This window comes from Nanorana parkeri, unplaced genomic scaffold (assembly GCF_000935625.1).
Source record: "Nanorana parkeri isolate BGI_ZX_2015 unplaced genomic scaffold, ASM93562v1 scaffold1410, whole genome shotgun sequence".
Taxonomy (NCBI): Eukaryota; Metazoa; Chordata; class Amphibia; order Anura; family Dicroglossidae; genus Nanorana; species Nanorana parkeri.
This window is the reverse complement of record NW_017307678.1, coordinates 351799-379577: the sequence shown is the minus strand read 5'-3', so window position 1 is coordinate 379577 and position 27779 is coordinate 351799. Positions and strand designations below refer to the sequence as shown.

Genomic DNA, 27779 nt, shown 5'->3' with positions numbered 1-27779 from the left:
GGAGCTGGGAGTCTAAAGAAAGAGAAGGGGCAATGACAGGAGGAGGAAGCTGGGTGTCTTAGGGAAGAGAAGGGGCAATGACAGGAGAAGGTGGCTGGGAGTCTAAGGAAAGAGAAGGGGCAATGCCAGGAGGAGGGAGCTGGGAGTCTAAGGAAAGAGAAGGGGCAATGACAGGAGGAGGAAGCTGGGTGTCTTAGGGAAGAGAAGGGGCAATGACAGGAGAAGGTGGCTGGGTGTCTAAGGAAAGAGAAGGGGCAATGACAGGAGGAGGAAGCTGGGAATCTCATGTCTTTGGAAAGGCAATCACCTAGGCTGTCCCCTCTCCACCCACTGCTTGCATCCTTCATCTCTCCTCCCCTCTCTGGGGTGACAGTAGGAGTTGCACTTACACGATGTGTTGGGGGCTGGTCATAACAATCCGGTATAACACCCTTTTTTCTGTCTTTGTCCACAGCAGCTGGTGAACATGGCAGAACAGCCAGTGTGTGCAGCACAGGTGAACAGCTGCCCTGCCAGTCAGAACAGCTGCAGCGGAGCACTAGGGAGTTGTGGTGGCAGCAGCAGCAGTGTGCCCGTTCTATTCTGCTTCTCCGTGTTTGCCCGGCCTTCTTCTGTGCCACACGGCACCGGCTATGAAGTCTTGATCCAGAAGTTCCTCAACCTGTACGGGGATCAGATCGACATGCATCGGAAGTTTGTTGTGCAGCTCTTCGCTGAGGAATGGGGGCAGTACATCGACCTACCCAAAGGCTTTGTGGTCAGCGACAGGTGTAAAGTCCGCCTGGTACCACTGCAAATTCAGGTCAGTGCCAATGTAATGCCTACAGGTGTGCCATGGATGTCATATGCAATTTGATTTGCAAATCTCACAGTCATGGAGCTTGCTTTAAAATGAAACTCTATCTGAAACTGATATTTTAGTTCTGGGTAGATGCTGGTAGGTTTCATTATCCGCCTGCCTCTGTTGGAGCCTTCAGCACCAAGATCTCGTCACTATTCCTGGGTCACCCATGAGGGCATCTTGCTCTGAATACAGTAGAACAGGTGAGAGTCCGTCTACAGTAGACATGGGACTTCAGGGTCAGAAAGAACAGAGCCGTCAACCCTGACAGGAAAATCTTTTTCCGGAGAGCTCAAGAAATGACAAGGTAATGCAGCCCTCCGGGGTCCATCCATAACTAACGCATCTGTCTTGGGTAGAATGAATGACAACAGAGAGCAGCTAAGTCATTCTGTTTTTAGGCAGTTAATGTGTCAACATTCCCTTTCATTAATGAGTAGTATTGTCATAGAGATCTTTCATGCCAAGGACTGAAATACAGGCTGCATCAATATCGTGTAAAAGTAGTCCAGCTTGTTTCCTTGGTATCTAAGGCACTGATGATTATTTCTCTTCCAGCGTTGCTTGCTTTTAATAAAAAAAAAGATCTGCATGCTGCTGCCCTGAATAATTCTCAGTGGTTGTCTTCAGACGGTAATAAGACAGAACAGTGGAAAGAATCGTCCGGAAATTAGTGGGTTAAATGCGAATACAGTAGATCTGTACTGTATTTACTGTAATGTAATAAATGCATTCTGCAGATAAGAGCTGCAACCTACGGGGTATTTCAAACCACAAAAGAGCCTTTAAACCCTCCTTTTTATTTAACTTTCATGCATTAAAATGTAATTGTCCTTTTTTGTCTTAATGAGTTAATTAGGATGAAAGCTTTTCAGATTGCGAAAAGTTGAAAAGCAATCATTCAGAAACATCTGCTTATGAATTTTATAGAATACACGTTATGTATTCTATAAATGTCATTGTATTATGTATTGTATGAAATATTATATAAAGAAATGAGCTATGTAGAAGATATTTATGTAAGATATCATATTCTCATCCCGTTCTTTAATCTGTATATGAGATAGACAGACTGACGTTTATGTTTACTTCCTGAAACTATACTGTTCCCGGTACCAACTGTACATACATTGGCAATCTATACATGCTATAAGTATGGTCACCATGTGGCTTTATATGATGACCACACCAAGACAGCAGATACAAATGCATTTTTCCCCATTAGAACTGTGTGATATGTACATATTCCTGTAGTTCTGAATGCTGGCATCAGAAAGGAGAGTACACATCTTGCGCTTCCTGTGGGAAGAATGATTGATAGATTTGGTTCCTGGGGCTTAGTTTCATAAAACTTTAAACCCACCAGCTTATAGTTGTTACCCAGCGTTACAATATGAACATGCCGATGTTGCTCATCCAATCGGTTTCCAGCTCTCATTTTTCTAGTACAAGACAGAACAGGCTAGGAAAGATGCAAATAGGTTGCCGCGGGCAACATATTTCCTTTAGTGAAGCATATGATATTTCATCAAAGCATAGATATAAAACACTGCTTCTCCACGGCTTTAGCAGCAGAAAGACAGCTGGGTGCTCGCCAGCAGGAGTGTGTCCCCGCTCCAACCAAACAGGTACTGTTTTTTTTGGCGTATAAGCCGACTGGGTGTATAAGGGGATGCCTTAATTTTCCAGTTAAAACATAGGTTTTGGTCTATACTCGTTGTATAAGACAACCCCCCCTTCCGAGGCTTCATATTTCCTTCTTGCTGGAGCCATGATAGGGTCTTGTCTACCAGCCAAATACACCCACTAATCTGACAGCCCGCTGGATGTGCGATAATACTGTATGTACGGTAGCTTCAGCTACATACAGTATACCGCGCTGAGCCAATCACGGCGAGCGATGTATTCTATTAATGAATACAAAGCCTGTTCGGATTGGCAGAGGATGTGTACATCGCTCGCCGTGATTGGCTCAGCGCGGTATACTGTATGTAGCCAAAGCCACCGTACATACAGTATTACCGCACAAAGTTCACATTGTATACCCGGCGTACAAGACGAACCCCGATTTTCGGGGGGATGTTTTTAAGTATAAAAAGTCGTCTTATACGCCAGAAAATACAGTATATGGTAAAGGAAGAATTTGGCCACACACCGTTCCACACTGAATACGTTTATTAAGTAAGAGCTGCTGCTGCAGACTTGTGTTGAAGGGGTGTCCTTACTTAATATTCAGAAGTCATTGACTAGTATGTAGGGACAAAAGTATATAAAAGTTCACTTGTTATCTAAGAACCCTGTGTAGGTTTCTGTATACCAGTCCTATCAATTATGCCCCTAGAGAGATCTCCGATGCATCATGAACCTGTTGAGCCAGATGAACCATAAACCTGGCTCAGTGCCTGGACCTCTATTACGCCGGTCAATGTTATATCTATTTTTCCACTGGACGCCCATCCTGCAGTGTACAGGCATGACAACAAGTTCCATATTAATAAATAGGAGAGCTGTGTCGGCTCTCTCATTAATTTCTATAGCACTTGTAAGTGTGACTGCAGCACAGGCCACCAGCAGAACAATAGAGGTTAACCTGGCTTGTGGTAGAGGGCTGCAAAATAGAGAGCAGATCCGCCTTGCATCTGTCTGTGAGGGCATAATAGATAGGAGAAGGGTGGAAAAACCCATGCAGGATTTTTTGTTAAAAACTAACCTATTTTAAATAAGTGGATCAGCATGCCAGTCAGGCCACTAGCATTTTCAGAAGATGTGAGCAATAGCGACCTCCATATTTCCATTAAGTAACTTTCCATTAGGCTGCTTTGCTTCTTGCTCAGGGCATTGCTGTATAGGCTCAGCGTGTGGCTGTGGGTCCCTGTAGGACCTGCTTCTTCCCAGTGCTGAAGACAGGCACTCCCTTTAGGTTGCTGAAGAAGGGTAAATCTGCCAATTAATAAAGCTTTTACCTTTCAGTCATGTAAACCTAGTCTACCTTTTTTTAAGTGTCTGTTATTGGCACTGATCTCAGGCAGGAAATAAGTTCCTGTCTGATCTGCACTGAAGTAACTCACTGATAGAGCAATTTGGTAAGTGAAGATTCTGATTATTACAAATTCCCAGAGGTAACTGGCTTTCTAGATGAGTTTATTCTCCCAGTATGTGCCTTGCTGTGTGTTCTAAGACTACATGTGATACGTCTTTGAAAGTCTTTATCCAATTAAAGTAAAAGCCTCCGTATAGCTCTAAATATAGATATCCTTTGAATATCAAACTGAAGATCTGCATATCCAAAATGCATCATGCAGCACTTTTCTACAACACATTGCAATGTAGCTCATTAGTGGGAACAGGTATAGTTGAAAGCAATTTACATAACAAAAAATATGCCTCTGGGATATATAAACAATTTATTGGTACAAAAAAACATTTATTATCCAAGTTACATGGCAAGTCCTACAAAAAAAGAATTATTTGAACACAATATTGTTACATTCCATACCACCAAAATACACATTTATCCAATATGAAATATATATATATATATATTTTACATCTATGGACACTTTTGCGCAATCCCGAGTGTGGCTTAAGGGTTACAGCTTTTGGTACTGAAAATTAACCCCGAGCCACACTCGAATACCGCCAGGGACATATTTTTAACGGTTATAAGATGTGCAATTGTTGAAACTATAACAATACAACTCGAGGTATCTCAAATTCCATTCTGCCATGTGTTGTAATCCAATTACATAAATTATCACATACATTATAGGTTAGAAGGTAGGTTGGAAATTATCATATTTTTACATATGTTTAAGGATGGTTTCTTCCATGTCGTTAGGATTAATTTTTTGGCATAAAAATAAACAGGGTTATTCACAAAAGGGTGAAGAGTTCAGTTCTCCTGCCTTCTCCAATCTAGGACAAAATAGCTGAACTGAAAGTGTGATGAATTGGAGAATTTTTCCAAATAAGCTATTTTAGCCTAGGCTGTTCACTTCTCCTGCCTTCTCCAAACTCTTCACCCTTTTGTGAATAACCCTGAAAGTGTTAGAGTAATGGCGGTGTTAGGCATTATGGGAGATTTACAATTATCTAAGAGGCAGTTTTATTTTCAGTACATATAGGGAGACCCTGGGGCTATGGAAATTAAGTAATTAATCTCTGATCAGAAGTTTTGGATAACCGGTCCAACGACATCCATGGACAAGTTGGAAGGACCTAGTTTAAGTCTGGCTGATGTATATTGTGCTTGGTGGAACAGTTTCAATTGAATCTGGTGGAGCTATTTTATAGAAAAGGAAGACTAATGCTCTGCGTTTGGAACAATTTAAAATTTAGGAAGCAAGAGGATTAACCTTAATGGAGGGTGTTGTCTAGTGTTCACCAGATAAATTCCTTACAATATGGAGGAACAGAGACAGGTATAAAGTAAAGAGGTACCTTGAGCAGAAGAGACTCAGCATCTGTAGATAATATTGTGTAGAGATTCACAGGAGCTGATGATTGCAGCTTCAGAGCCTTTTTTCATCCTTTGTTGAATCTCAGCACTTCTGATTTCCTACAGCCACTTCTTGTCTACATTCATGCACTTAAGTGATAGCTCCATGACATTTCTCTGGGTGGGTTTCTTGATGGTGATAAAAGTGGATCATGGCAGGATTACCAGGGATTTATTTTAATGAAAACTGCAGAAAAAAAAATGAAAATTACTTTTGTTAAATTACATTAACATGCTAAAAGCTTGTATGAGATTTCAGTGTTTTGGTTTACATGTATAATGGGAATTCTGGGGGTGCTGCTGATCCGTACCACAGTCAATAGAGTACAGTAAAAGTGCAGGCAGGGCACTGAACAAAATTGAAGTGAAATAGTTTGATAAATATGTGTAATTATAGCAGATTACATTGTATTCTGTGTAAATGTCATGTTTGAACTTCCCGCCGGCTCCGTCCCCCGCTGTAACGCCCGAAAACGAAACTGGGCGAACACAGCAGAGGACACCGCGGGCTCGCAGGGACAAGGTAAGTGACACTTTTGTGCAATCCCAAGTGTGACTCGGGGTTACAGCTTTTGGTACTGAAAATTAACCCCGAGCCACACTCGGTAATACCGCCAGGGAGGTTAAAGTAGAATTAAAGTCTTTTTTTGGCATCTATCTACTGCTAGTAAACAATAGATATATGCCCCAACAATAAAAAAAGTTGGCAAATACCAATAAACTTCCCTGTGTCAACGTCACTTGGTCCTGTTGCAGGAGTCACAGCTCCCGAACGTTGTGAAGGAGGAAGTGTGGGCTGGCGCATACACAGTCCAGAGCATTGGAGGGGCGGGGAAGAGAGCGGCACAGAAGCTGAATGGATGCAGCCGTGAGCGTGCACGTCAGACAGACACCATGGGACCTGAGAAATCTGCGCTGTATCAGAGACTGGCACCAGCGCTGGAAGGACTTTGAAAAACGAGTGGAAGGAAGAAGCTGTTCAGATCAAGAGGCATCACATAGGCTAAGTCCTTTAAAACAGCATTGGGCAGAGGGGGAATTGTAGCTTTCATGTCACTTTAAGTACTTTTGGTTACACTTTAATGTCTCTGCACCCTTGGATTAGGAGGTTTGTAAGTTTTTAGTCCATCATATTCTAGTACAAACAGCTTTAAGAGTTATTTGTATGGAATTTACTGGACTGAAATCCAGGCTAAAAAAGTATTGGTTTGATAGAGGCATATGTATTCTTACCTGAATCTTGGGGTACTTTGTGTATTTCTTTGTAGTTATCCAGCATGAAGAAACCTCTGCACTTTGCCTTTGCAGGACTTTCCTTTTATAAAGACTGGTCACGTCTTCCTGTGTGGGGTGACTGGTGTTATATCTGCCCCTTGTAGTTTTCTGCAGGCTGCCTATAGTGAGAGGACTTGCTGTAGCTATTGAAGAATTTAGAATATGCAGGAAAATTACTCGTTATTACTGTAACCATTCAATGGATTGGAATATCTTCATAAAAATAAACATTTCTCTGTCAACCTGGTGTTAGTATTTAAAAAAAGATTACTGGAAGAAATGGCTTAAATAGGAGAAACAACCTCCTCATAGCTCATAGTATTTAATCCAGAGAGTCAACATGGCAGCCAGGCAAATAGGATTTTCAGGGGAAAAGGTCAGCAATGATCCTCTTTCTCTCTTGATAGGTGTCCTTTAAAAGAGACCTGCATTGAGAGGCATATGCCAGCTGCCGTTCCTGCTCTCCCTGTCTGAAAATGCTAGGTTACTGGCTGTCTCTGGCTTTATTTCTTTGAGCCACTAACTAAAGCAAGAAGTCAGAATTTTGCATTCAGTCCTAAAGGGACCTGCTGCTCAAAGCCCGCAATCGTCTCTGTGGATTTCAAGGTGCCGGTCAATGGAGCTGTCCAGCGCTCCTCACTTGGAATGAACAAACAAGCCGGGCGCACTCCAGTGACATCATCGTTCACAAAACTTTATTGTTCCAGGACAAGATCGTAAAAGAATCTGCCCAGACCAAGCCTTACTATGGCATGTTTCACCCAAAAAGGGCTTAATGATAGATATGGGGGCAAGTTGGGGAGGAACCTTTTTTTATATAGCATTTACAAATTAAATATGGTGGTCTTAAAAGCACATGCACCTAAAAATTCAGTAAACGCATAACAACATAATGATCATTAAAGATGCATGTGCTTTCAGGTAAGACTATATATACACATGCATATGTGACAAAAGTGACTCTAATAACCAACTAATGTAAACATGGCAAAAATGGAACAAAGTTTTGTGACCGCTAATGTCATTGGAGGGTGACCAGCTTAAGGCCCCATTCACACCATGGTGGTTCGGCCACATGGATCCGCTGACATGAACGATCTCATACATTGCTACGGGGTTCGTTCATGCGAACGCTAGATCCAAACTGCTCCCTAGCCCTTTTTTGCCCCACTGATCAGTGCGGTTTGGGGCATTTTTTATTGCGTTTCAGCGCTGAAACGCAATTAAAAACTCCCAAAACCTCCCTTTTTGAAACCGCACTAATCCACAGCCGCCCTGGTGTGAATGGGCTCTAATTGTACATTCGCTAAATTCTGCAAAGTTGTTCCCACTCAGTGACTTGGACAGTATAGAAGCATTTGGAAGTGTATGGCAGCCAGCCAACTTGCATAGAACAGCAGTGGTGGTTTACATTTTTCTTGTAGTACTTAGGTGTGTGTTTTGTTTTTTTTTTTTATACACGTGAAAGCAATTGGGTATTGCACCGCGCCCGCAGAGCGATTGGACGCGTGGCAAAACATTGCCTGTGTTCCGTTCCACTGCAAACGCAAAAAAAGAGCATGCAGCATTTTTTTGTGTTTGCAGTGGAACGGAACGCAGGCAATGTTTGCCATGCCTCCTATCGCACTGCGGGGGGTGTGTGACTGCGGTGCCATTGAGTTCAATGCACCGCCACGCCCCCTCCCGCCCCAGAACGCAGGGGGAAGCTTTGTGAGCGATTTGGTGTGAACAAGCCCTTATTTTGAATAGGATACTCTGATTACATTTTATTTTTATAAGACTTCTCTTATTTTGGTCTGTAAATACACTATTGAACGTTTTTTTTTTTGTTATATCTGCTTTGATGCATGCAACAACCAAATAAATAACAATTGCTCTTACCACAAACCAGGTGCTCTCTGCCTTTGCTGCAAGCTACAGAACCTTTCCCCTCTGTTGAGTTGAAGAGATGAGGAAAGGTTTCTCTAGGCCTGACCTAGGGTGACCACGCTGCTTTTCCACAGAGATAGTATGGTGAGTGATCATTGTCATCCTATGACAGTACCGTATTACTGGCAGAATCACCAGATCAATAAGATGGAAAAATAAATGCACCTTCCACATCAAAGAACTGGGAAGCTGTAATATATACATTTTCTTTCCCCTGGATTTTGGATTTGCTTTAAAAGAATACAGATAGACAGATTTGTCACAATCCCCGTGCTTTTGCGGAGTCATATAAATTGCTTTTGACAGACTTTTAGAGCAGAGAGAGATAATCATCAGGGACAAGAAACTAAAATTTGAAATCTAGCACAGTTCACATAAATAGACACAGCCACTTTGCAATTCAAACAGTTACATAAGGTAGAAAAAGGAGATTCTGTAATAAGAAAAAAAGAGCAGTGGTCATTATATTTTAGCTCAGTATTTGAATAAAAATACTTGGCATATGTCATTTTTGACTATAAACTTTAGACTATAGTATAGTTCTTCACTTTGCAGTATGTGTACAAGAAATTTCTCTCTATTTCTATACACGAAGAAAGTGATATTAAAATCAAAAATGTTTTAACCTATTTTGAATGTTGATTAAATCCATTACAATGGATGCTGCTTCTTGATATTTTAAAGTTTTAGATTTCTGTAGAATCAGCTGGTCCCCTGAGCACTGGTCCTGATATCCTGTTTCGGGGTGGATTCTTTCCCTTGCAGAGTTCTATGGAGTCACCCTTGTGTTTTCTAGTAAGCTTTGTGTGTCTCCACAAAAACACAGTCACAGCAAGACACTCCCCTCATAAGCTAGTAGATGCTCAGCTTCTGGAGACAGCTCTGTCCCTTGTGATCGTGTACTGGACAGGAAGTTCAAGGAAGTTGAGCTGAGAGTTTTGGATCCAACTGTTTAGAAACTTGATGGTCAAAAATGTACAGAAATTGGCTGCTAGGCTGGAGCATGTTACCATGGGACGACTTTACATGCTCCCCAAATCCTAGAAGCACTGGGTATTGTTGCCAGGTGCAGCAGGGGCAGGATTGATGGGGGGGCGCTGTTGGAGTATTATCGAGGGGGGGCACTTTTCAAGCATACTGTCACCTTGCTCTGAATGAGTAAAATGACAATGTCTCTTTAATCTTCCAATCACACATAAATCAACACGTCTTAGTTAGGTTCTGGCGCAGTGTTATTGTGTTATGTATAATATTTTGCTTCAGAGCCCCAGATTCCCATTGATTCTTTTATTTCCCAGGTCCTCTGAGTTTATTTCTGAAAAATTCTCATGGTCTCCGGTTCCATGAATCACTGTTGTCTGTTTTATTGCTGTCAAAAAATATAGCTATAATTTTCATTCTGTTTAAAATCTAAGATGAGCTTTGGAATGTGTTCTCTTAACAAAGCTTGTTTTAGTTCTTTTATTGAGATAAAACATGCAATATCGTACATTTACCCCTTAGTGACTGGACATGTAAAATACAGCATATCATTGTAAAGCTTTTTATTTCTATGGGTGTTTTGTTTTTTTTGTTAACTTCCAAATAAAATTTTCTAATACTTGTCAGAGTTTCTTTTGGGTATTCGGATATAAAACCTCCTTTTAAGGTTAGGCTTGACAAATTATTGTAAAATTCTGGAATAAAAAAAATACTGTAGAAGCCAGTAGGTTCATAAGGACTGCACAAACGGTGCTGGCAGCACATATGAAAGTAGGAGCTCATGCCCCTCAGACAAAGCAGTGACCCTGCTATTCTGCAGGCTGACATACCCCTTCTGATCACTGTTGTATTCAACAGTGCTCATGCGTCCTTCAGCAGTGTGCGGGGGGATGTCAGACTGCTGCTTTGCATTAGAGAGCCACAGTCCCGACTCTTTTATGTGCTGCCAGCACAGGTTATTTTAGCCCTTGCTACAGCACTTAACAGGGTAATGTGTATATGTGTATACATATGTATGTGTGTGTGTGTGTGCATGTATGTATGTATGTATGTATGTATGTATGTATAGATATAGATATATATATATATATATATATACTGATATACTGATATACTGTAGATTGCAATGTTTAGAAATGCTCATTCATGACTGATTCCAAGTTGGGAAACGTGTTTCTATTAAACCAAGCTCTAAGAAAGCTAGATTTAAAAGCTTCAAGTGCATTGATCTTTGTCCAGCCATGTCATTCCTCTCTATGACCACAAAACCTACAGGGTACAGCCTAAATTGCTACAGCTATTGTTTTAATCATTTTTTTGTATTTGCAATTTATCTACTAAGCACAGGCACAGATGGAACTCTTTTTTGGTTATTTTTATCTTTTGTTCCTGTTATGAATTGACCTCCTTGTGCATCAGCTGTAGCTTTCATCTTTCCTGGGAGATGCAGTCCCAAGTGTGTCAGCATCTCTTTGCAAATTACCGGAAATAATAAGTAAAGCAGTATCCTGTTTCACTGATTGTAATATCTTTATTACCACTCGATTAATGATAGCTGACAAACTTTTTAGAAAAAAAGCAAATAATATAACCTACCAGCATCGCTGACTAGAAACGCGGGATAAAGTAGGCTATGCCATGCTCATTTCTACAACACTTTTGTGTTGTTGTTTTTTTGTTTGTTTGTTTTTTAGATGTTGGGCCCAAAAAATTTTTTTTTTGGTTCTGTAATCTTTTGAAGGTTAAATCCACCAAATACCAATTTGAGTTCTGAGCCAGTTGAAAGTGTGTACTGTCTTCTCATGGGGAATCCGGTGGCAAGATATTCCTGACAATATTTCTGTAGAATTGCAGCTGCCATTACAAAGCGAAATCGCCTTTATGTTGAAAAAACAAATGTTGATGGAATCCAGCAGAAAGAATGTGGCACCTACTAGCTGGAAAATTCAAGCATATCCCTTCTTTTTGAGCCTATTTCGGACAGTGAGGCCATCTTTTGTAATAATATTGCAGTAGGAAGCAGGACCAAGCTTGTCTTCAAATAGTAGTTATGAACAGATCTTTAAAAAAATATTTTACAAATATTAATTATTATTAGTAGTATTTTATAAAGGATTTATATAGTGCCAACAGTTTAATTGGTGCGTTGCAAAATATTTTTTTTTGTTAATCTTAATACTAGGGATCCACTACAAGTACTCACTCAAATGCTCCGATACTTAGAGGGAGATTTCCTCTGACCAGCAGTGCCAAACATTGAGTCGGCTTCTCAGCCAATCATGAAGCCGGACGGGAACCTGATTGGCAATGAAGCTGGCTCCATGCTGATTGGCCAGGAATCCGGCTCCATGCTCCCGGAAGTACTGTTATTGGTATTCGTTATCAGCGAGTACCGAAAGGCAAATATTGGTACTCATACTCCATACTGAAAAACCGGTGTCAGTGCATCCCTACTTAACACAAATCCTGTTAACTTAACCCCTTCATGACTGAGCTAGTTTTCAGTTTCTGTTCATAAATGACTGACACACTTTTTACATTTTTGCTGTGTGATTCTTCCACAGCAGTAATATACTTTCTTACTAAATGTACCCACATATTATATATAGTTTTTTAGAGGACAGATAGGGCTACATATTTATATCACATATGTGTACCTAACCCCTCACATAGTTTGAATAAAAGAAAAAAGAAAATGGAGGAAAAAAACAAGAAGAAAACACTTTTTTCACAAGTTTCGTACAGTGTACGTGGCCAGTCATATAGGCACAAAGTGACAAGACGTACACTGTACGTCTCCCGTCACAAAGGGGTTAACACTTCAATATGACATTGTGCATTCCATAGGTTACAGGACAGCACTGGATTTCTGGCAGGAGCAACTGGTTTTTTTTTGCTCTTATTCATGTAAAACAAAATACTGTCAGTAGTATTGCTTTATCGTTCATTAAGGGACACAGGATCAAAAACAATCTGAGACAATCGGGTTATACTGCTTTAAGGAGGAATTGGACACAGGCAACAACAACAACACAAAAAACCCATTGGCACTCCCATGTGCTTACCTGTAATATGAATGAAACCCGGCAAAAAAAGAAAAAAAATTTGCATAGCTTATTCATTCAGCAAAACTGCATGTACATTCGTTCTGTGTGAGTTAACCAGCTGCTGATAATGGCGCAAAAATGAATGTTCTTATTGTAATTTCTTTTGGTCTAATTATCCTCATTGGGAAAAATACCGCTTATGGTCACTCGATGGAGCTGGGGATCATAAAAAATAAATACATGTTAGAAGGGTCTTTGCTCCATCTAGTAGCCATAATGTTGTTTCACCGGACAGATAAGCTATGTCATTTTTTTTATAAATCGATCCTTTAGTGCACTGGTTTCTTAGCCACAGAGCGCTTTACAGGCCCAGGACCCTGACACAGCTTCTGGTGTGATCCAGTTCCCTGACTGCAGTATACCTGTATAAGCGTGAAGAATTCCTGGAATGTAACATGTTCACTGGGTTCTGCATGTGGCACTTGTTCAGTACTATAGTACTGTGAGCAAAAAAGGCTCTCCAGGCCTACAATTATGGTAAGCCCAGGTATTTTTTCCTTCTGCCTGGTTTTTCCTTCAAAGGGTTACTGACTGTGCTTTAGAAATAGGTGCTGCATTAATAATTGCAACTGTTACGCACAAACATGCACTTTCCACTTTTTTGCCTGCCTTTCTGCGTGAGATTGTTTTATGGAGAAGGACATCTCTTTGGTGTTTTCCTAGATAGCCTTTTTAAAGATGTCACCTGCAAAAAAAACTAGGGAGACTTTTTTGACTCTGTGGACATCATGAATGCCTACTCGCATGTTCTCATCATGTCCCTAGGACATCAACATTACCTGTGATTTTCTGTGGACGCACAACCATACTAGTTTGAGCCCCCTCCCATTTGGTCTGTTCCATGCCCCAAGTGTGTGCACCAGGGCTAGCTTTGCTATGCTCATAGGGCAACTCCCTCACTCTTTAGTGTTTCTTCTGTTTTATTGGATTACAAACTGAAATTAAAATTGATTTGATGGTGGTTTATACAATGTGATGTACACAACATGCCTATCACTTTGCAGGTGCAAAGTAATTTTTATTGTGACAAAAAAAACCCCAGAAATCTTGAGTGCATAAGTATTGACCCCTTCGCTTTGAAGCACATAAATAAGATGTGGGCCAACCAATTAACTTTCAGTAGTCCCATACTAAGTTGATAACGGGCGGTGGATACAAGGCTATATATCTGGATACTGGTTTACTTCCGCAAGACAAGATGCAGCTTCAGACTCTGTTCTGTTCTATTCAAACTTGTCCAAGGTTCCAACATCCACTATAACCATTTCCTAGTTGACAATAGAGTGGGCACCTTCCAATGTAAAAAAACAAAATGTCTGACCTGCCAATTTATTCATCATGGACAATCAGAGTTTAAAGACCATATCAATAACACACATCAAACCAAACTATGCATCACTTGCTCGCATGACTAACTCATATACAGGTTCAAGTGTCCCTGTGGTACGATTTATGTAGGCCACACCATTTATGTAAGAGGATTGGTGAACATAGAAGACTCATCGAAAAAGGAGATTTTGAACACCGTGTCCCAAGACATTGTGCTCTCGAACATAGCAAGAGAATCCAGAATCTCCACATTTTTGCAATTGAGCATATTCCTGACTGTTTCTCTCCACCCGAAAGCTTTCAGCGTTTATGCAAACGGGAGACCTATTGGATCTACTGATTAAACACTCTAGCCCCTAAAGGGCTCCTTCTTCATTCCCATTAAGTATATATACCTTCCTCCTTGGGGAAGTTCCACCATCCCTAATCCAATTGATTATGTTTTTAATAACCATTTCTCAAACTATAACCTTGCTAGGTTAGAAAGCTTATTTGCACGTACTACCCCTGACAGTATTTTAATTGTGCTACGGTTCGTGTGACCAAAATTCTTTGTAAAATTAATTTTAGTTAATAAAAGTTACGTGTTAATTGTATTTTTATGATACATTGTACCCAATCCCACTTTGTTTTTATAATATATGGTTGTTTCCTTCATTGCTCCACCTACCAACCTCCTATATAAGTTGAGTGTAAAAAAGGTTTTTAATTAATGAATTAGATATCTTTTCATAAAGTAATGTTTCTGCCAGTTAGATCTCCATCTGTTCATCCTAACGCCTCACGTTTACTATCATGTTTTTCCCGGCCCTTAGCCCCACTAACCTGTCAAATTCTATTTCTTCTCCCGCCACTTTCCCCCTCAGTTCTTTGGCTTGAGAAAGAGGCGTCCAGCCTCGAAACGCATTGCTGCCTTACTTCTGTCCTTCACACTTTCCCACTTCCCTAACATCCTCCCCTACGCATTCTGTACACACCATTTCAGTGGACTGCGGTTTCTCCTCCGTGCAGCACTTGCCAGCCGCCACTCTGTCACAGACACAGTGCACAACATTTCCCCATTCCATTTACTGCGGCCCCGTCTGGCCAGCTTGCCCTGACACCTTCACCGTCCCAATGTGAGCCGATTCCTACCTCTCCTCAGTACTGTTCAGCTGCCAGTCTGCCAAGCCAGACAGGACAGGCTCCTCACTTCTCCAGATGCATCCAGCCAGCTACCATTGCAGACCAGGACAACCTTCAGCAAGTCTGGGGACCCTTTCATCACAGCACTATACTTTCTGAAGGATGCTGATCATCCTACATGGTCATTCTTTTTTGTGTTCAACCCACCAGAGTCATTGTTTTTGTCCAATCCACTATCCACATTGACCTATGACCTGATCAAAAGAGCTCAAGTATTGGGTCCATGTATGGGCCCCACGCCATGTCAGTATAACACGATACTTAGTTTTTAATCTATTATAGCCTGTAATTGCTCTAGGTTGTGGCACTCCTTTTGTTGTCTGAATACATTTCCATTTTTGCTGATTTATACATCAGAGAAGCAGGCTGTAGTGTCAATTAATTATATTTTATAGAATTTACTAGGATGCAATCTGTAGCATCATTTGTAATGTGTCTTCCTTGCTACAGTAACTTTTATAAATGATGATAAATATCAACTAAGTAGATTTACAAGTTTTTTTTTTTTCTCTATGAACTAGAAACAATTTCTTCTGCAGCTAAAGTGGTAAACCTAATCATATGCTTGTTAAACATTATATCAGATGTGGAATGCTTTACTAACACATTGATTTATAATTTGTAGCAATGCAACTTTAGGTACTTCTTTGTTACTGGAATGCAGGTATAATTATTTAGAATACAGAGGAAATGAATGTTTATGTATCATTTTCTGAACTGGAAAATACAGTGAGGAAAATAATTATTTGACCCCCTGCAGATTTTGTAAGTTTGCCCACTTACAAAGAAATGAAAGGTCTATCATTTTTATCATAGGTGTATTTTAAATGCTAGAGACAGAAAATCAACCAAAAATCCAGAAAAAACATGATACAAATGTTATAAATTGAGTTACAGTTCACTGAGTAAAATAAGTATTTGATCCCCAAGCAAAACATGACTTTAGTACTTGGTGGAGAAACCCTTGTTGGCAAGCATAGATGTAAAACATTTCTTGTAGTTTATTACCAGGTTTGCACACATCTCAGGAGGGCTGAGCCAAACATGCAAAAGACTTCGACTCAGCCGATCCAACATCTAGATCGGATGAGCCGAAGTTCCAGCAGCGCACTCACTGCCGTTCGCCCCTATTCTCATAGGGGCCGAACGGCAGTAAGTGAATAGCCAAATCCCGCCGAGCGGCATTCGGCTCGGCTATTCTGCTCAGTACCTACTATCCTGGTAGAGGTGTGCATTTCCTGGTTTTGTAAAAAAGCAACTTAAGGGTGCATCTTTATAATCAAGAAACTAGATTACATTTTGGAAAAAATATATGCAGCATTGCTAATTACTTTAATGTAACATCAGAAGCCACATCATGTTTTAACAAATGCTTCCTTGGTTTTATTCTGTGTGCACATTGCCGGGGAAGATAAAAAGTAGCACTTTTTTTTTTCATGTGCATTACTCCTACTCCTACTCCTCCCACGGATTTGCTTTAAGGGCATAAAGACCAGTATTCTATTACAAGGTACATCATAGTTTTAAAATAATCTATAGTGGAGAAAAATGTATACATTTGGACATTTGCTATAGTCCTAACAGGGGAGATACAAGTCATCAGAATTCAATGATTAATAAAAAAAAAAAAGTAATAAAGAAAGACCACAAGTTTGCACAGAAACAAGCCAACAATGATGGCTCCTATATTCCTCACATGACAGTTGCCTTATTAAATGTGCAGTTTGAATATCATGAAGAATGTGTATGAAATGTGTGTATTTCCCACTTGATGCTGACACGTTTCCTTTTGATCATTCGTGTGACACGTTTCCTTTTGATCATTCTTGTATTCATTGTCTTTCAGCTGACAACACTTGGGAATCTTACACCTGCTAGTACTGTGTTTTTCTGCTGTGACATGCAAGAGAGATTCCGCCCTGCTATCAAGTATTTTGGAGATATAATAAGTGTGGGCCAGAGATTGGTAAGTGTTGTAAAGGAAATTGATGTTTTCTACCGCTCCAAGCTTGCTCCTGTGATGGACTACAACCTCAATACAAACTAGTAGTCCTATCACAGGAGCCATTTTTTAAACTTGATTTTTATTGTTTATCCGATTTAACCGATTAATCGAACCTAATAATCGGCTAACTAATCGATTTTGAAAATAATCGTTAGCTGCAGCTCCACTATATTTATTTTAATCATAATAATGATTAAATATAAATTGTGATAGTGCTTCCTGTGGTAAAGAAGCCCATTGAGTGGAAATGTCGGATCTTTTAAACGTCAAGTGCATTTGGCAATGTTCTCTCTCTCTCTTTCTCACAGGTAATTTTTAGTGAAGAAAATAATCAAATACAACAGTGCAAGGTACAAGCAGTGACCGTAACATGGAAAACAATATAAAACACAGACGACCAATAACAGAATAAGAAATGTGAAAAGCAGCAGTACAATCACAACAATAGACAGTGTATAACATTACTTTTAATGCACAAGAGAACTAGGCCTCAGTAATAAAAAAGCATACAATTACCAAATGTGAGAGCAATGAAGGACCTTGCAAAAGCGAGGTTGGGAGGATAAGGTTCTCTCAAAAGGCTTTTAGTTTCATATCAAAAAAGGGGGCAGAAGAAGATGGCACAAAAAAGGAGTGTGAGCAATATGAAAATGGTAGCACAGGGAAAAAGGAAAAAAAAAACAACAAAAAAAGAGGGGGGGACAAGAACTAAGAAAAAATTGAGCTAAAGAAGGGAAAGTGGGATTGGATGAAGAAGAGAAGAAAAAGATTTCGGTGGAAGAGTGACCTGATTCCTAGAAGAGTAGGAGAATCGAGCAAAAATCAGGAAGTTGGGTGGTGAAGGTTGCATTATTATCAGTGTATTTAAACATATGCCATCTTATCTAGGTCTTGAGGTAACGAGTCCTAGTGTCATTGCTGAAGGGAATGGGTTTTTTCCATGTCTGCCACATAATTTACACATAAAAGCCATTCTGTAATGGTGGGAGGTTGGTGCAACTTCCAATATCTAGGATTACAGTTTTTGCGGTGTTTAGTAAATGTAGCACCATCAATCGCTTAGAAATATGAAGGGAAGTAACAAAATGAACCAGTAAAAGAGGCAGGCGTAAAATGAAGAGGGACATCTGTGATGTGCACAATAAGGGTGCATACGTCTGTCCAAAAGGGCTCGCCCACCAAATGTGCAGGAGAGTACCGGCCACTTGATAGCATCTCCAGCAAGTCTCTGGAATAAATGCAATGGAGAGCTATAGGGGAGAAAACATTGTTTTAAGAGAATTTTGAGACTCTCATTGCTGTCTTTTTTTTTTAAACTGTTGGTTGACTGGATCCCATGCTGATCCATTGTTTGCTAGAAAATGTGCAGATTACAGCTAGCCATACGCTTTTAGATTTCTCAATCAGTCAAATGAATAGATTCCTCCATCCAGATTAAACCGTGTGGATGAAAGAATCTTCCCTGCTGGCTTCTATACTCAGCACAGCCAATGAATGTTAGCAGAGGCTGCAACAAGAGTAATATTAGCCAACTTCCATTGCATCTAAATTGGCAGAAGAACTTTTCTGTATATGTAAGAATTATTGTCTTTATAGCTGTGGAAGAAAAATGTTGGTTCCTGGGGTCAGGACGTTGGTTTCTTTATCTGACTTCCTTAACTGAATTCAATGGTGTTACCCTATCTTGTTTCAGCTGCAAGGTGCACGCATTTTAGGAATTCCTGTTATTGTCACAGAACAGTATCCAAAAGGGCTTGGAAGCACAGTACAGGAGCTTGATCTAACTGGTGTGAAACTTGTCGTCCCAAAAACAAAGTTCTCCATGGTCTTGCCTGAAGTTGAAGCAGCGTTGGCTGAAATTCCTGGAGTTCGTAGTGTTGTATTATTTGGAGTTGAGGTAAGTGGGGCCCTGTTTAATTTTGTTGTGTTTATTTGTGTTTCTGTCATGCGTGGGAACTAGAATAAATGTAAAGGTTTTGCAAATGCATAACTGCTACCCCTTTTTTTCCACTTTGTGTCTTTTAACTGCTACTATTACCTCAAGTGACCCTGTCAGCAAAGGGTCACTGGTAAAGAATTACATACCTGTAATAAAGAAGCCTATTTTTTTGAAAAACTACCTCTTTGGTGCTTGTTTGCCACTGCATATATTCCACACTTTCAGTAGTGTAGAATACCTGCTCCCCCATGACATGCTGTGGTTTCCCTACAGCATTGTGTGCTGTGAAGGAAACAGATACTCAACCCAGAGGTGAAGAGGCAGCATTTTTGGGCCACCAGAAATGCAATATACCTGTTCTGACAGGATCACCTAAATATGAAAGGATAAGTAATGAAACATAAAAAAACTGGTTCATTCTAAAAAAAAAACCCATAAAATGTATTTGACTACTGCACACCAAACTATAGTATAGTTTCTTTACAGTTGTTTGATAATAGTTGAATCCATACCTTAGTTGATCCTTGAAGTCTCTTACTATTAGGGGGTTCCATGTGTTTGTTCAGCATGTCTGCACAAGCAAGGCTTTTCTACGGTAGATATCTGACCCAGTGATATACAGCTATAGTCCTTTCTAATCCTTAGGCCCCTTTCACATGATCGCCATCAGTTCAGTCGAGGTTCAGGATACAAAAAAACTGATGAAAACTGAATCCGTTTACATCAGTTTGCACATCCGTTGTCAGTTCAGTTTACATCCGTTTTTTACATGTCCGTTTTGGGCCTTTTGCTATAATAGTATGGTAAATTCCCATGATTCTTTGCTTTCCCCCAGGCTGCATTACGACATAAGTCCCAAAAAACTGACTTAACCTGAACTGATGTAAACTGATCATCAGTTTATATCAGGTTACATCAGTCCTGGTGAGTCAAAACGGAGAGCTGATGCATCTCAAATTGCAGACCATTACCCGGCGCCCGTCTTCCTGGTTGGCCGAGAAGCCGGCTCTATGTTCCCTCGTGGCATTGCCGGTTAGATGAAAATCTCCCTCTGTCCGGAAGTTCTGGTATCGGGGAAGGTATCGGAGCATTTGGATGAGTACTCGCCCAAATACTTGGTGTCAACACCGATTCTAGTATCGGTGCATCCCTTGAATTTACCATACTATAATCACAAAATGCCCAAAACATGTAAAAAAACGGATGTAAACTGAACTGACAACGCATGTGCAAACTGATGTAAACTGATTCAGTTTTCATCAGTTTTTTTTGTATCCGTGAACCTCGACTGAACTGATAAAGTTTGTGTGAGGGGCCATAGAGATCAGGGACGTGCGGTCATGGGAGGCAGGTGAGGCAGAGCCTCACCTAGAATTATGGAGGAAAAAGCTGTCCGCTTCAAGTCTGAAGCTGATAGCTTTTTCTCCATTAAGATCGGCAGAGCGGATCAGAGTTAATGTAACCTTATACAATTAGAGACTTCCAGGGTTATTCACTAAGCTGCCGAAGGCAGCCGAGTGAATAGCCGAGCCGAGCCTGATTTCAGCCGTAGATCGGTCTGATTCGGTCTGTGCCGAAGTGCAGAAGGACTTCGACTCAGCCGATCCAACATGTGGATCGGCTGAGCCGAAGCTCCAGCAGCTCACTCGCTGCCGTTCACCCCTATTCTCATAGGGGCCGAACGGCAGTGAGTGAATAGCCGAATGCTGCCTAACAAAGGAACGAGAAGAATTAAATGAAACATTTTTAATCTTCTGTAAGTTTAATAAATGTGTGAAGTGGGTTCTTTGAACCTCCTTTTTTCTGGCGACTGCACAGGTACTTACAAAGCAAAATGTAGTTAATCTAATCCCGTATCCATCTACTTCCTGCTCCCAGAATCCCTGCATAATCCTTTTTCATTACAACAGCTTGTGAGTTTTTGCCTTTATGGCAACGGCTGTTGCCATAAAGGCAAAACGGCAGATCCAGAAATTCAGAGATCCGAATAAAATACACTATAACCAAAGAACATTTTATTTCCAAATATAAAATGTAGACCTTTAAAGCACAAGTCCGAGGTGCCTCCACCCCCCATCGACCCTCATTTAAAAAAAATATAACGTATCTTTTTTAGATGTTTTCAGGCTCATCACATGAACTTGCAGGGTCCTCTTCCTATTCAGATTCTCTGTGACGTTGGTAGGTCCTCAGTGATATCGGCCCCACTTGATCTGTACATCATTGTATGTAAGTGCAGCGAGCCATGGTGATACAGGTGAAGGCCCTATATAACACTCTGCAATCACAGAATATCCTCAGTCTTCCAGGTCGAGTGACACTGGGTGCCATCTAACCTGGAAGACTGAGAACTTCTAGTATCACAAAGGCATCACTGCATGGGACAGTGCTGGAGAGTAGGTGAGTATTTCAGCAAAAACTGATTTTTTGTTTTAAAAACCTTCTGAGAGACACTTTAAAAAATGTCCGCATTTGGGCTTTAAGGTGACCACATGCATTACAGTCTGATTGTACCAACCACTAAGCTGTGTGACTTGACTATTGACTTGATATACATTGAATGGATTGTTTTAGATAAGGTCCTCACGATATATACTGTTGGAAATTTTTCACACTGTAATCTGCGTTGACAACATTGGGCAATGTCAGATGGAAGCTTTTTAGTGTGACATTTTTCAATACTCTACAGTATAATTAATGTTTGACAAATGTCTGCGAAAGGACGCACTGCATAGTGTATGCACATTTGTTTCAAGTTGCATCTCTTCTTTTAGACTCATGTTTGTATTCAGCAAACAGCATTGGACTTAATTGGACGAGGAGTAGAGGTTCATATTGTAGCAGATGCCTCTTCGTCACGAAGCATGATGGACAGAATGTTTGCCTTGGAGGTAAGAGATCACTGTAAAGTCTGATTTGTAAAGTCGGATATCTTGTAATCACATTACTAAATATGCATGCCAGTCCAATATTAAAAAAAGTTGCATTTACAGTCATTTTTCACACCTCGGTGCTCCAGCAATTAATCCTTGTCATTACTGGTGTCATCTTCCATATGTCCCCGAAACTGAGTGACAGTCTTGGCCATTGTGCTCGTTTGTTTATTCTCCACTGTCGCTGTAAGCCCAGCGCAGCCTCCCCCACACAATGAAGCATGGGAGGGAGGGAATTCCTTGGTATGAGGCTGCAGCGCTTGCTGAATTGGATTTTTTAAGACTCCTATTAAATCAAGTACACATTCTCTTGGTAGTACAGTTACATTGTTTTACACATAGCATTGCATAAGGCTAACAGCGTTTTAAGAGTGGAGATCACTAAGAGATGCTAAAGAAAGTTTTTGGCAGAAGAGTGGCGGTGGAAGATGTACTAATGGTGGAAACCTCTTATTGTTGAACTGCACAGGATATCATACAAATGTGGGGCATGGACTCACAAAATGTGTTTTTAGATATTTATGATGTTGAGTGATTAGAAATACGATTGTTACAGTCTATGCATGGGGGGAATAAAGGTGTTGGTTTACTGTTAATAACTTTTACATATTTTTCACAGTTTTGATTTTACAGTGTTGATTTACTGTTTGCATTTCACATTTATTTGTAAATGTTGGAGGAAAGAATTTGACAGTGCAGCACAGCTGAATGGAGCAAGACTTGACAACAAACTTGAACCTTTATTGTTTTTGTCCTATAACAAGGATCAAATAGGCCTTCCATACAAAACAATAGAAAACATTGTGCATTTATCTATACTAACTGCAATAGAAGATCTGTTTTTTTACTGCATTTGTTAGCAAATACCATACACTCATAAACCTACATCTCCCGGGATGCTTCAGGATCTCCTTTGAGAATAAGCTATTCTTGGTAACACTGACCCATAAGGACAGCATAGACTTGGGACTGGTAGCTGAAGTACATAGAATCCATTCCATTTAGGCCATTTTCAGATACTTTTCCAAATCTCAGGAACTCCTTGCACTATTTTGATTCATGTGGGAGGAGAGGAGCAGCCAGTGCATTCTTATAATTCTGAACATTTTTGGATATTTATTTTATTTAATAGGCTAGTGCAAAGAGCAACATGATGTGAAATAATTACAACCAATGCAGTATAAAACCTACAGTAGTTGTTTGGAATTCCTACAATGCTGTTCCTTCTTTTGTTTCCTCTGGTGAGGATATGTACATGAAAAAGAATGATATACTGCCTGTTACACAATGTTACTTTTCAGGTGTAGCTGCAAAACCTGTGAATTCTTGCAGCAGGAATCGCAGGTAGGTCTGTACAGATGCGGCCACTGTCAGCCTGTCGTTCACTCGAACAGGCAGCGCATCTGTCTGTTGCTGTCCACATGTAATCGGGAATGATGCTTAACCCTGGACACAGACATCTTTTTCATTAGACATTTTGGAAAAATTGTTTGTTCATTAGTTCTCCTTTTAACCTTTTGATCTGATCAATACAGATCTGATGTTTGGTGTTATCTGATGTGTAGCAGCAAAGAAATTACGAATGGGTAAAAGTAAGAAGGCAGATTTAAGCATTGAATGACCCAGCTAAATGGAAGTAAGACCTTTCTTTCTGTGCCCCCAGCTAGTGTCTGTGCTGAGCCACTAAATAATTGTAGCATAGGGGCAAATTTAATTTTCAGGCTAAACACACTGCTGACATTTACAGTATTGAAAGGTAGTCACCGCAGGCACAATCCATGCATCATTTGCTGTGCACTCAGAAAGCATCACACATACGGTAACTTCCCCTTTATACCAGTTAAACAGCAGTGGACTACAACAAAATGCCATTATGTGCAGTGCTTAGCTGAATGTTTCACTTTTCCACTGCATTCTGATTTGCCATGATAATGTCATATCACACTGCTGGATGTCTGATGATGAATGTCTTATCATACTGTTAAAGGAAGAGACAACTTATGACATTTGCAATTGTAAATTCAGCAAAAAAATACATTTCTTTCTCATCTGTTAGGGGGCACAGCCTTAAACCTTCTGGTTATACTGCCACTTACAGGAGGATTGGCTGCTGTGTTTTATCCACTGATTTGCAGCTATGCGGTGCGTTCATCCACTGCCTGGCTTTTGAACCATATCGCAGCCAGACCCCACCTAACTTGACAATTATGGGTTGAGCCTAAATGTGATCATCAGGCTACTAAGCTCAACATGGGTGCTTTCCAGACTGAATCTGGTTAAGTAAGCTGCGGAGCACCCTTCAGGTCCAGAGTGGTTGGCATTGCCTCGGTTCTTTCTCTGTCTCTGAAGAATCCCTTAAAGAGGAACTTTGCTCAGATCTTTAAAATAACAACAAGAACACCTTTTTAGAAATGTTTAGTAATGACAATCAAAACAAACACATACTTCTAGATAGGAATGCACCAATACCGGCTTCTCGGTATCGAGTACCGATATTTTTTTGTCGGTACTTGCGGACACCGGCACCGGCATCCAGAGGTAGCATGGGTCCAGCTTTCCGGCAAATCAAGAAGCAGGCTTCATGCTCCATCATGACACGACGGGGCAGCCTGGCTTACTGACCAATCAGGAAGCCGGGCAGCCGGTCATGATAGTTGAAATACTTCCGAGATCACTCAGAATTCATTAGGTGCCGTTGACCTGCTTCATCTGCTTTGGCATCCCCATAGATTTATATGGGGCAGCAAAGCAGTTCTAACGCAGACAAAACACTATCTCTTAAAAATCTCCAGATGGCAGTAAAACCCAACAGGGATTCTTCCCCACTGTATCCCCCAAAAAATAAGCTCTGTTTTCACTGGACATATATTTCCAGATCAATTTGCACGTTTTAAAGAACTATGGGGTTAGGGCTTTTCCCCATAGTTCTCCTAAGGGTAACAGGAGGACACAAACTAGCGTCCTCCCGTCGCCCTAAGCTGAGTATACCGCAGCTATAGCTTGCGGTATACTGAGACGCTGCAGCCGGAATAGATCCCGACAATTATGTCTGGATCCACCCAGCTGCGTGAGTGACAGCTGTCTCTACCTATCTAGAGGCAGAGCCAGCTGTACCCTCCCCCGTCCGTTCCGCCAGTCAGCGCTGGAGGATCGGATAGGGGAGGGGGGAATCCAGTCCCTCCCTTGTCATGGCTCTCTCCCGGCACAGGATCGAGAAGTGAGCGAGCGCCTGTATGTGTTCGCTCACCTCCCGATCTACTGAGCTGACCTGTGACAGTCTCATTGTCACAGATCGGCTAGAACTATGAAGCTGAGTGAAAAGCACTCACCTCATAGTTCTCCTTTAATAGTTTAAGGGAGTTTGCTATGTTGCAGCTTATGGGGTTGGAAGGGAATTTTCTTTCCACATTGTGTGGTTAACAAGTAGTGGGATTATTGAATACATAGGGATTGTACTTTTAATCACTTACTGCATGAGACTAGAGGAGGTTAAAGGTCATGGGGTACAGTGGATTAAAGGTTGCGTACAGGCATCAGACATAAGAAGTGCTTGATTGATTTTAATACCACTGGGATGCTTCACGAATTAATACCACACAAGTTAGGCTTAGTTAAGCATAACCAAATATCCTGTTTTCACTAAGAAAAAAAATCACACCTCTACTATAAAAAAAAATCGTTAGGGATGTCTCAATTTTTCAAGATCAAGTACAAGTACTTACTCCTTAAGTATTTACCAATACCAATTACCGATATATTTTTCTTAAAGGGATATGTGACTTTTTTTGGTAAAAGAATACAAACTAATGAGGTTAGGGAAGTGTCTTTATAATTATGAAGAACTGTAACTCAATCCATGATTATTCAGCAATGGAGAATGGCAACCAGCAATAGAGGACTACAGATCCTATCACTCCATGATTGTACAGCAATTATACATCGCTGTGTTTGGGTCTTCCCAGAGCTGTGTGCAGGTCTCAACAGGGCTGTGTTGCATGGGTGGGTTCCTGGCTCCAGGGCTGTACATGCGGGTGTGGGGCTGTCCTTTGATGTGCCGGTCTCTGTGGGCAGCAGGAAGGAGGAGATGTGGGGCTGGACCAGCACTGTCAAAGACAGCTGCTGTGCGGTCCCCAGCAGGCTACATGAGGTCCCTAGCAAGAGCGGGACCTCAGGCAGCCGCTCTTGTTTAAAAATGTAAAGGGCCAGTATCTACCTTTTTATTATCGGAGCATTTTTGCGAGTACAAGTACTTGTGAAAATGACCTGTATTGCCCCGATACCGATATTAGTATCAGGACATCCCTAATAATAATTGTACTGCTCATGTTCCTAGCATAAGCTAAGATGACCTGATTTCTGGCTGCAAAGAGTATTATCAGACTACAGTGTGTATAGGGGCAGTTTGGTAGATTTGAGGGAGATATGACTATCACCGAGGTAAATGACTATGGCTGGACCTAAATAAATAAATACAAACTGAAGATTTTCTAAGAATTACAATGCATATGATTCCTATTGGCTTGATTATTTTTTGTGTACATATTAAAAAAATAATAATAAAAAAACAAACATTTTTTTCCATCTGTTATATGCGCTTCATTGATTTTGAATGTGCCTTATTTTGCAGCGCCTGGCAGGAAATGGAATTATAATCACCACCAGCGAGGCTGTTCTTTTGCAGCTGGTAGGGGATAAGGACCATCCCAAATTTAAGGAAATTCAAAACCTTATCAAAGCAAGTGCTCCCGAGTCAGGACTCCTCTCCAAAGTGTAACTGCAAACAAAGAGGCAATACAATTGGAATCAGTGTCCTTATGGACTTCACCAGTTCCATTTAACTGCAACACCCGCATGAGGTTTTTTTTTTTGCAGTAAACTAATACCGACTTCAATATCTTCATGGGCACATACGTTAATGAAATGATTGTTTGCCTGTATGTAATATGAAGTGAATAATTTGTATGTGTAGCTTCATAAAGGTGTTTTTTTCTCTTAGTAAAGAGAGTCAGGGCGTTGGATTAACGTGGTGCGATGTGTGTGTCTCAATGCTTGAAGAATGTTTTCTGTTCTACTCTGGTATCAATATTTATTTCAACATAAAATAAGGTTGATTGACAAAAATAGGTGAAAAAAAAGTGGGCTTGTTGTCACGAGTTTTTATATTCCGGAAAAATGAAAAACAGGAGTTTGGTAAGGGTAACTGCAACACTTTACTTCTTGGATCGGCCCCTAGTGGATATATGCTGTTCTTCCATAGACTAAGGCTTATTTATTAAGGCAAAGAGCATATTGCAGTAACTGTAAGTAATCCCTTTAATTACTCTAAACTGGTAAAACATCTAATCTGGTTTGTTACATGTTAAATGTAGAATTCACATAGCTGCTGCTGTGCCTTAATAAGTAAGCATCCGTAAATGTTAACAATTCTGCTTCACTGTGTAGGCCTGTCTTGTATTATTACAGTTTCACACTGGTACAAGTATGCATTTTTCCATAGAGTTATCCCACTACTAAACAGACGTTTTAGAACTTCTTGGGACCTACTACCGGTAGTTCTAGGACATACTAGTCTTAAACTGCCAACATTTTCAGTGAACCTACACATGAGATGGATTTTTGTATCACTATGTTAGTTGGCTGTCCATATATGGCCCAGTAAAATCATGCAACCAATCAGGGCATCAATAGCAATAACTGGAGCATGGAGAGTAGCAATTATAAGCACTTGTACTTGTCAGAAGTGATAATTATCATGCA

At 40.6% G+C, this 27779-nt stretch overlaps 1 protein-coding gene across 1 annotated transcript; it reads left to right on the top strand.

Annotated features, from left to right (window-relative positions):
* Positions 1-268: 268 nt before the first annotated feature.
* Positions 269-27151, top strand: ISOC1 (isochorismatase domain containing 1). Its single transcript, XM_018569846.1, has 5 exons — positions 269-802; positions 16992-17111; positions 18844-19047; positions 21864-21980; positions 26650-27151. The coding sequence occupies exons 1-5, from the start codon at positions 467-469 to the stop codon at positions 26794-26796; spliced, it is 924 nt and encodes a 307-aa protein (XP_018425348.1). The 5' UTR covers positions 269-466; the 3' UTR covers positions 26797-27151.
* Positions 27152-27779: the final 628 nt, after the last annotated feature.